General features: G+C 36.9%; 6 protein-coding genes across 6 annotated transcripts in view; 2 read left to right on the top strand and 4 right to left on the bottom strand.

The window, feature by feature from the left end:
* Positions 1-233, bottom strand: part of LOC104753790 — a gene marked incomplete at its 3' end in the record, with an annotated part of 2115 nt that extends 1882 nt beyond the window's left edge. The window contains exon 1 of the mRNA XM_010475988.2: positions 9-233. Within this exon, the coding sequence (XP_010474290.2) occupies positions 9-149 (141 nt within the window). The remainder of the gene's footprint in view (positions 1-8) is intronic.
* LOC104753789 (threonylcarbamoyladenosine tRNA methylthiotransferase-like) lies at positions 513-3941 on the bottom strand. The gene is made up of 11 exons (XM_010475987.2): positions 3700-3941; positions 3558-3596; positions 3297-3388; positions 2849-3098; positions 2514-2633; positions 2342-2417; positions 2044-2252; positions 1866-1974; positions 1564-1656; positions 1310-1470; positions 513-1148 (listed from the first exon to the last, which is right to left on the bottom strand). Exons 1-11 carry the CDS (start codon positions 3892-3894, stop codon positions 675-677), a joined length of 1818 nt encoding a protein of 605 aa, XP_010474289.1. The 5' UTR covers positions 3895-3941; the 3' UTR covers positions 513-674.
* LOC104751052 (adenine DNA glycosylase-like) lies at positions 5837-6410 on the top strand. Its single transcript, XM_019238182.1, has 2 exons — positions 5837-6177; positions 6288-6410. Coding segments are annotated over exons 1-2 (276 nt in total). The 5' UTR covers positions 5837-5902; the 3' UTR covers positions 6289-6410.
* Positions 6509-7308, top strand: LOC104751050 (chaperone protein dnaJ 8, chloroplastic-like). The gene is made up of 3 exons (XM_010472926.2): positions 6509-6887; positions 6985-7047; positions 7163-7308. The coding sequence occupies exons 1-3, from the start codon at positions 6696-6698 to the stop codon at positions 7280-7282; spliced, it is 375 nt and encodes a 124-aa protein (XP_010471228.1). The 5' UTR covers positions 6509-6695; the 3' UTR covers positions 7283-7308.
* LOC104751051 lies at positions 7263-7671 on the bottom strand. Its single transcript, XM_010472927.2, has one exon. It carries the CDS (start codon positions 7525-7527, stop codon positions 7294-7296), a length of 234 nt encoding a protein of 77 aa, XP_010471229.1. The 5' UTR covers positions 7528-7671; the 3' UTR covers positions 7263-7293.
* LOC104751049 (transcription factor IIIA-like) lies at positions 7831-10264 on the bottom strand. Its single transcript, XM_010472925.2, has 6 exons — positions 10028-10264; positions 9753-9893; positions 8876-9296; positions 8479-8714; positions 8250-8393; positions 7831-8148 (listed from the first exon to the last, which is right to left on the bottom strand). The coding sequence occupies exons 1-6, from the start codon at positions 10157-10159 to the stop codon at positions 8008-8010; spliced, it is 1215 nt and encodes a 404-aa protein (XP_010471227.1). The 5' UTR covers positions 10160-10264; the 3' UTR covers positions 7831-8007.

Genomic DNA, 10276 nt, shown 5'->3' with positions numbered 1-10276 from the left:
TCAACCACCACAACTCGGTGGCCGTCTTTGACGATGATGTCTCCCTCAGACGCCGCCCCGTGGTTGGTGGTCATGGCTGGGCTCGGAGACCATACCTCCGCCGCTAGTAAAGTACTCAAGACAAGACTCAAAGCTAGTAGATTCGTCATTACTTACTTTTATTGGTTGTTCTTCCCCTCTCTCGAGATCTTAAACTAACCACTAAGCCGTACTAAAACACTTTGGGAGGGATGTGGAACCGTAATAACCCTTATTGTTTTTCTTCTTTTAGCTTCTGAATGACACCTGTCTCCACGTATATTTGTACGTGTCCGCTCTACGAGAAAAGTAAACTTCTTTAGATACTCGAGGATGGTTTTGCACGGTAACCAAAACGGTCGTATATGATTAGTTTAGAAGAAACTACATAATGGGCCTAGTTTTGATACATCAAGCCCAGAAAATTATGTAAGTATAATTTTTTGGATGCAATACAGACGTTACTTTTAAATTTTAGTTATTGCTTGCAAAAGTATCCAATTTTGTTGGTACGCAGCATAAATTGAAATCATTTATGCATCCGATACACAAACAAACAGACCCAAAATCAGAGAACACGAAATGGGAGCAAACAACTAACTAATGAAAAACTAGATACTGGTCCTTTGACAACAACTAATCTGCCAGAGAGAGATTTATTGACGCAACAGAACTCTAATTGCAACGCTAATCAACAAAACAAGAATGGTGAGAGAACTTACGAACACTCCACACACAAGTGCCTTATCGATGAAACCCCAATTTGCTACACCGCTCCTCGGTACATCGACCTCTTGAATCTCCTTCCCTTCTTTCTTTGACTTTACCTTCTGATCATTATCCTGTTTTGAGATATTTTCAGAGATGTTATATGCTTCTCCTGATCTCTCTTCTCCACAGCAGCTCTCAGCAGAGCAAGCGCAAGTCTCACAAGTGCTAACATTCGACGAACAAGGCGGCTTTGTTTTCTCTTTGGCTTGTGTTTCTCTGTTTGCAGAGCTAAGTGTCTCAATCACTTCCCCAAACACTGACCATCTCCCAACAGATGTTATCCTCCCCATAGCTGAACTCCCGAGCATACTTTCTGGTCCAGTAACTAAGACCTGTATATATCCCTTCGTATGCCCAACCTACAAGTAAGTAAGAAATGCAACAATGTTTTCAATTAAAGATAAAAACAAATCNGTAAGTACAGGCACCCAAACAACCAACATTAATGGGGAGAATTTCGATAAAATTGTTCTTCCGCACCTGCAGTGGAAAATCACTTATTAATTCCCACTAATAGAACCCAAATGACGTCGAACAAGAAACTGTGTAATGAAATACCAAGCATAAATATAGGATCAAAGAACTGTACAGANGCAAAAGCCTCAAAGACAGAAGTCAATTCACGGCTTCGTTGCTTCACTACTTTACTTAGTACCTTCTTCATCTTTGCTGCTGGGGTCCCTATATCATAAATGGCACATCCAAAATAATGTTTAGACCTATGAAAGACTCCCAAATTCTAGATTAAATACATAACCAAATCCTTGAGCTTACCTGGTCTGGGGTAAAACTGAGAAATATGAACTTGAGGAAACTTGTAATCCTTGATAAGTTCAACTGTTTGAGAAAAATCTTCATCGGTTTCACCTGAAAATGGAAAAGTGACAAAGTATCTTCAACACACCCAAATTATATGAACAATTTATGTGCTTAAGTCATCGACCATCTAACTATCCACATCCAACTATTGCATGACGATGTGATGATTCTATGTCTCAAAATTAAATCAAGAGGAATATGTAATTATAGAAAAATAAAATAACAAATACAGACATCAAGGTTTGTCCAACACTAACCAGGAAAGCCGCATATTATATCAGTAGCAATTTGCATTCCTGGCACAAGTTCTGTTAAGGTGTCTACCACAGTCCTGAACTCACTTGCTGTATATTCCCTGTTCATGGCCTGCAGTAACAGAACGTTCAGGTAAGACTAGAACACAATTTTGGCAGTCCTACGCAATTGTAGACTCACCGTCAACACAGAATCACTGCCCGATTGTACAGGGACATGTAGAAAGGTGTAAACACATGGGTGACGTAAAACAGCAGCTATTTCTTTCAAATGCTCAAGAATATAGGGAGGATTAGTCATCCCAATCCTTAGCATTGTGCTTTGATCAGAAGGAAGCTCTTTAACAATAGCATTAAGCAGCACTGGAAGATTAACTCCTATATCACGACCTGCAACATTTTAGGGACATTAGCTACCTATAAAAAGGAAATACAAAACTACAGAAGATAAGTTGGAAAATGAAGGTTTTAAAACCAACCATATGCTCCAGTGTCCTCACTGCTCAACCATATCTCCTTAACCCCTTCAGATATGACAGTTCTCACCCGATCCACCTGCAATTCAGGAATCTCAATAGACAGACAAACAGAAAAGGGAAGAAAGCTGGATAGAAATCAAAACTCTTTTAAGGTGAAGCGGAATCTGCTTACAAGACTATCAACTGTGTAGCTTCCTAAGTGACCACGGGCGTGCTTGGTCTTGCAGTAAGTACAGGCACCCAAACAACCAACATTAATGGGGAGAATTTCGATAAAATTGTTCTTCCGCACCTGCAGTGGAAAATCACTTATTAATTCCCACTAATAGAACCCAAATGACGTCGAACAAGAAACTGTGTAATGAAATACCAAGCATAAATATAGGATCAAAGAACTGTACAGACTGTACTGATACCATGTTTTTGGCTTCGACTTATTCAGTGCCAGGAATAGACATACTCAACAATGAAATTCGAAAATAATCAGCAACTGAAACGTATGCTCACCTTTGGGAGATCAAGCGCAGGCAAAGTCTTTCGAGTAAGAAGCCGCACTTCATGACCCTTCAGTGTTTCTTCAACAATCTCAACAACACGATCAATCTGTTGGACTCCAACTACACTTACACCTTCCAGTTCTTTAAGATCACGACTGCCTTGAGGAACACATCCCGCTATCACAAGAGGCTTTTTCCCACTTCTACCCCTCGTTATAAGAGTAGACATTGCAGACTGACTAGGAGACTTCACAGTACAGCTGCATCAATCGCAGCATATAAGATAACATTGTAAACACAAAGTAAAGCTATATTGAGCAAAATGCAGAATGCTACACCATAAACTATAAAGCTTCAATATTAGACCGTGACCAAGTGAACTAAATTTGCTAACATTTCACACTACACATGAATATCTCAACAGCACAAAAAACATAGTCATCAAGGCTAAAGCTTACGTGTTAATGAGCCATAAATCAGCATCCTCAGGGACTTCTGTCAACGCATAGCCAAATGCAGTAAGCTGACCAGCCATATACTCACTATCACTCTGAAAAACACCAAAACACGATACCAATTAGCTTAGCCTATTCCAGCTAAAAGATTTCACCTCAATCACTAAGAGTAACAAACATGGGAAGTGTATTCTGATGAAGCAATTATAAATCTATCAACAAACCAAATCAGAATCAAAACACTGAAGATTCAAACTGACTCGCCTGGTTATGAGAACATCCAAACGTCTTGATGTATATCGTCTGCGAAAGATGTTCATCGAGACGAAATGTAAACGTGACAGATATATAAACCGAAGCAACGAGAAAATGTAACCGAGAGAGAGAGATTGAAGAAGAGAATGACCTGAGTTCCCGGAATCGTCAAAGATGGTGGAGCAAGCGAGTCACGATTCGAAGCAGTAGTAATCTGATCCTGTTTCGTGACACTACGTTTGCTTTTATTCGTCTTCGGATTTATCCCGACAGCATTCAACGGTAATCGGAATCCCGGTGGTGCACCACCGACTCCTCCGGCCAACAAATCCTCGATATCCTCCATTCTATCTCCTCCCTCCACGGCGGCGTGTTTACGAAGTGATGACGATGGAGTGTGGGGGTTTTTTTCGCAGCTAAGCTGGGAGAGGCACAGTGAGACTTAATGGGCCTGCGTTGGGTTGAGTTCTTAACAAAGACCCGATAGATCAATAGCTAACTAAAGCCCAACTATTACTCATATCACTGTACTAATTAATTATTCAACTATAACTTTAATGTCATTAGTGTATTTCTCCAAAAAATAGCAAGTAAATAAATGATTTGAAATGTTGTCAAAAACAATTAATATGTGGATCCAATTTTTAAGTTGTTCAACGAAACCATTCATAGTTTTTGTAAAGTAATTCTAAGGTGTATCTAAATATAAAAAAATTCTCATGGTAAAAATTTTATTGGTCAACACAGCTTGTAAAATTGTTTTGCAAATAAATTGTTTTTACTAATTAGGCCTTAAAAATAAGTATGGTGATGATGAGATTTTATTGGTTATTTATAAAATACTAAAATTAATGTATTCTATTTAGAAAACATTTATAAAATATATTTGCATGCTAACACACATGTTTGACCATTATTACTTATATTTTTCCAGTTATAATTATCACTTTTAAAAAAATGTCTAAAATTATGATTTTACTTTAATTGGACATTTTTCTACTTTCATATTACCAAAAGAGGATGAGAAAAACCTCCAAAATATGTATTTTTGACATTTTGGTTTTAATTATTATTATTATTATTATTAAAAATAACAAAGTTACACATTGTGTCTCTTCTCTTTTACATATATATATATATATATATATATATATATGAGTACTGAGAAATAATATAAATACATGAAACTGTAAATGTATTATACCTTTCATTTTCACAAAACCTGGTATTGAATCTCAGATTACATTGAAGTAAACAAAAAAATTTGTGATATGTCTACTCCCTCAAACATTTGCCCCAAAAAACAAAAGACTAATTCCTCAAACCAAACCACCCAAGTTGAACCACAACCATATCTGGTAAGTCCCTTTCATTACAAAATGTAGAAAAGTTGCTGTTAGATTTTTTTTACATCGTTTTAAAGATAATCTGTTGTTTTATGGAGAAGTAGATGTTGTTTTCCCTCGGATGATCTGAAGTTTTTGTATCATGATTTCATTTCTATAATCATTTATAGATCTATCATTATATATGATGATAAATCTTAAGATCATATCTGATCATTAGGTCAATATGTAACACATACAAATCATTATTCCCCCCCCCCCCACAAAAATTTTGAATAAGGTGTTTTTATTGTTTACGAGCGAAATTTTGAAAAAAAAACCGTTATTGTTTACGAGGGAAATTTTGAATTTGAAATTTTATTGTCTGAGCGCGGAAGCAATCGAATATATGTTGAATGTCTTTGTGTTGTTATTAATTAAATCTATCATTGACTTGGTCTTCTAATCTAAAGGTAGAGAATTTAATTAAAAATTTTAATGATTAAATGGAGAATATATATAGATTTCGTTTAAATTTTTGGTATCATAAACGAAATCATTGTTTAATTCTCAAAACATAGAAGATATTAGAAATTGAGGTGAAACAAAAAATTTGTAAAGACTTTGATACATGCTAATGGTTTATTAATTGTTCGAAAAAAAAAAAACAGGTTCTTTCTATTCCAGCAATCTCAAATCAGGAGATGCCACAACATGCATATGGTTCGGTCAGTATATAAGTATTGCATTTTTCTTTTATTTTTCATTAATTTGATTATGGTTAAAAGAACATATTTTTGTAACAAATTGATGCTTATGTTACGTGTGCAGGGAAAGACTCGTCGTGGTGGTCGTCGTGGTGGTCTAATTCAAACTGAAGAAGAGACTGAAGGAAATATCTCTGGCGCAGTCTCAACTACGGTAGTGCCGCAATATGCATCTGGTTCGGTCAGTATCTAAGTACTGCATATTTCTTGTTCATTAATTTGATTATGGTTCAAAGAACTTACTTTTTGTTGTAAAAAATTGATGCTTATGTTATGTGTGCAGGGAACGTCTCGTGGTGGACGTGGTGGTCGTGGCGGTCGTGGTGGTCCTGGTGGTCTAATTGAAACTGAAAAAAAGACTGAAGAGAAGAGTGAAGAGAAGGCTGAAGAAAAGGCTAAAGAGAAGAGTGAAGAGAAGATTGAAGAAAAGACTGAAGAAGAGGCTAAAGAGAAGAGTGAAGAAGAGATCTTTGGTGGATTAGAAGATCTCAAGTTTGATATGCCAACTCCATCCATTTTTGATAATCTTGGTTACTGGTTAGTAAAAAAAATTACTCTTTTAACCTTTTATACATATTCCAAATTATTATACTCAATTTATTAGTTTTGTGATTCGTGATCAGCTACATTTTTTTTTTATCTTTCAGATTTCGAAAACGAGTGGAGGCTTTGGAAGCAGCGTCAACAACAATGTCGCGGAGTAAACATGTTTTTACAAAACAATGTTTTTAATCTTATTATTCATTAACAATGTTGGATTATGTTTTATGTTGAAAAATTGGAGTAATTTTAATATTTTGGAATTTTTATGGTTTTATGTTTGGATTATATTCCTTATAAATAAAAGAGACCAAACAAAGAAACACACACAAAAAGTAATAAAATATACGTCAACCGACATGACATCGGAATGTGAATCGGATAATCGGATATCCAAAAAGACCATACCGTCGGGTACAAGATATAAAAGGTCCATATCTCACAATTTCCCAAAAAGGAAAAGATAAGAAAAACTTCAAATGTTTGGTTGGTGAAGAAGAAAAGAAGAAGAAAGGATGATACGAAATATCCGGTTCAGAGCTCCGACGAATCATCCTGGTTCCACCATTCAAACAGATAGCCGCCGGTTAATCCGGTTTCCGACGGGATGCTCGTCATCAGATCTTAGCCATTACACGATTCTTGGCTTGACCCCTCTCGCTTCTCATACCGAAGTCAAACGTGCCTTCAAACGTCTCGCTCTTAAGGTTATAGATTAAATGTCGCATTGTCTTGTTTATTTGTCCAATCAAACCAAGAAAAGAAAGATGATAATTAATATATAGACAAAATGAGTTATTGCAGTATCATCCAGATGTGCACAAGGGACAGGACAAGGATTTTAAAGAGATCAAATCCGCTTACGAGGTCTTTTTGTTTTGTCTGATTTCTTGATTTAATCTTTTCTTATTAGGCATGGTAATAATGAAATTTTAACATCTTGATTAGATTCAATGTAGTCATCACGTGTTTTTGTTTTCAGTGTTTGATGCAAAAGTTTGAGAAACAAGAAGAAGAAGAGGAGATTACAGAGATGGGTGAAATCGACGAATGGGAGGAATGGATGGGGTTCGAAGGAGGGATTCCATCAGGTTCTTACTAGATTTATATTGGTCATTTGTTACAATGGATAGAAGTAGAATCAGAGAGATGGAGAGTACAGTTCTTGGGAGCAAGACAACAATTGCATCTCGGTGGAAGCTTGTCGTCCCCGGAGGAAGGACAAGTCATGTACTCTACTTGTAAGCAATAGAGAGGACAAGCGATCACTGTCTTTGTTACAGGGATTACTCCTCCTAGAATCGCTCCTAATGGATTATTTTTAATTTGACAAAACAATTTAAACATTATCAAATTTCTGAAATATTTAATTCTTAACGAGATTGAGGATGAGAGTTGCAGTCATGCTTTCTTGGATAATCTCTGCAACTCCTTGCTTTATAGATTGTACAAGATACTTTAAAACTCAAAGTTCAATCGTTGACTTTTGATAAGGTTGAACAATTCATAGTCCTGTTTACTTTGACCTAGCCACTAAAGAGGTTCACTACAATTTGAAAATGGGACAAGAGGGCCATATAGGTTGGCTCTATCTCATGAGTCATCACAAAAACAATACTAAAGGTCTTATTAAAGCTGCGGGAGGAAAAGAAGATAGAACAGAAATAAGATTACCAATCAAATTTTTACATTACTAGTTACTATTGTCGTTAAATATTTTCTTCTAGTGGAACAAATAAAAAGCTTTACACATAACACCTGCCTAGTACTCTTGTACTACCTTCTCGTATCTTATAAACTATATAATAAAGGCTTGATAGAATACTACTAGCAAGTCTCGTGTCCTTCTGAATCAAACCGAGGAGGCATGACCCTCTTTCGTACCATCATTTCAGCTGTAACTTGCTTCCTTTTTAGTCCACCTCTTGGTCTCGATGTGAAATCCTCATCTGTTTCAACAAAATCACCCTGAAACCACCATTCATTATTTTATGTTAGATGTTAGATATACTAGTCTTTGAAGTTTGTAACAAAAAAATAGTGAGAATGCAGGTTGAGGATGAACTTACGCAGGTATATATGTGGCACCCTGAATTCTCGTGGTTGTTTCTGACATGTTTGTAAGCAAATCTCATGCCACAACCTGGAAAGCCGCATACAAAAGGACGGATATCCTCGTGCACTGCTTTAATGTGTTTCTGAAGATTAGAAGCCTGCAAAATCATGGTAATGTAATTAGGGATCGGCAAAACGATGGTTGTTTTAGGGCTAAAACTTAGCTCTGGTTGCTTCCTTTACCTTTGAGAATGTAGAAGAGCAACCCTCCACTTCACACTTGAATTCTCCTGGTGAGGAATCTTCTTCATGAGTCCGTAGATGTCTTTTGATGTTCTTTTTCAAATGCTTAGAACCACATATCTCACAGTTGATGTGCTGATGGCAGGATCTTATGTGTGCTTTAAGGCATTCCTCATTTGTAAAGTACTTCATACACCCAGGCTCAGAACAAAAAGCCTCCACAGAGTCCAATTTCACTGCATAAGTAAATCCAAGTAAGAGATTAATATTTTGGAAAGATTTAACAAAATATTCCAACTACGAGTGAAAACGCTTACCACTGCTTTCAGTAAAAAAAAATACACTTCAGAAGAATGACTCTCAGACTAGAGGTGTCAGGATGATACAAGCAATGTACATATGCATAGGATCTTATGCTTCTGCAGTTGTGAAAGATACTTAAAGGCTTTCCCACAACCAATTTCTTTGCAGGCATGCGGCTTCTGACCAGTTGAACATTCAGAGGGTTGAGAATCGCCATTACATGTATTGTCCTTATTAGCACTATCGCCATTAACAATATTTTCCTTATCACCAGCACCGCTACCAGATTTGTCCTTACGACTATCGACATTACCAGTATTGTCCTTATCATTGTCATCATTACTATGGTATTTCTTAACATGCCTACCAACATTGCCCTGTACTGAGAATTCACTCTTGCAATTCTCCATTGGACACTTAAAGAGCTTCCCTTTATGGGTAAGAAGATGCCTATTGAGATGATCCTTTCTTCTGTAGCTAGAAGCACAATCATCCACATAGCAAGCAAATGGTCTCTACATGTCGATAAGGTAAAAAAACCATCAGAAACATAGCTCATCAATGAAACAAAATCCAAAGCATTATGAGAATAAACAAAACAAGCTAAAGAACATCAAACCTCAAACTTTTTGCGTGATCGAGGCTTACTTGCTGGAGCTTCTCAGGAGGTCTCCCAACCTGATACTAGTCCAAAACATGTAGCCTCGCATTTTGGAGTTCTCTCTTTTGGGATCCAATGCCTCACGCAATGATATAAGTAAGGCCTTTTGAATTAAACAAAAAGGCCATTTATTTCCTGCAAACGCATAAACTTTTAGCTCACAACAAGAACAAAACTCAATACTGATCAAAACCCTCGAGTATCTCAATGCATCTCCATCTGTAGTAGAGTTGCACTAGGATTCAATACGACTAGGGCTTCAATGACTAAAAAGAGTAGCTGTTACAATGACGAGAATGCAAAAATCTACCTCGAGCAAATGGCTCTGCATATGCTGCTTCAAATGAGCAGGCTTCTTAAACTCAGCACCACACTCCTGGCAAGTATGTTCACTTGAAGTCTCTTCCTCAACCTCACAAGCCATATCATCTCTTTCCTCTTCAAGTTCCATCTATACAAAACGAATCAAACAACTCCCGATTCAACAAAACCATAACCAATTCTACTAACTCCTTAACTCATCGAAAAACAAATCACAAAGCAACAGATGAGAGACTGCAATCGAATTAGAGAGAGATCTCAAACCTGATGATGAGATTTGATGTGTGAAGTGATGAGATACTTTTTAGATCTGCTGATTCCGCAATACTGGCATAGATAATTCCTTATATCCTTCTTCATCGATGCTCTCACATCAACGTTAGCTTCTTCCACCATCTCTCTCTCTCTCAGACTCTCTCTCTCACTCTCTGTGATTGTTTCTACACAAGAACTAGGGTTTATCTCCAAAAGACGCCGCACTTTTGTGTACAAGCTGAACCAAACAAGATAAGC

Source organism: Camelina sativa, chromosome 16, assembly GCF_000633955.1.
Source record: "Camelina sativa cultivar DH55 chromosome 16, Cs, whole genome shotgun sequence".
NCBI lineage: Eukaryota > Viridiplantae > Streptophyta > Magnoliopsida > Brassicales > Brassicaceae > Camelina > Camelina sativa.
The sequence above is the reverse complement of the archived record's forward strand: the minus strand, read 5'-3'. Positions and strand labels throughout refer to the sequence as shown.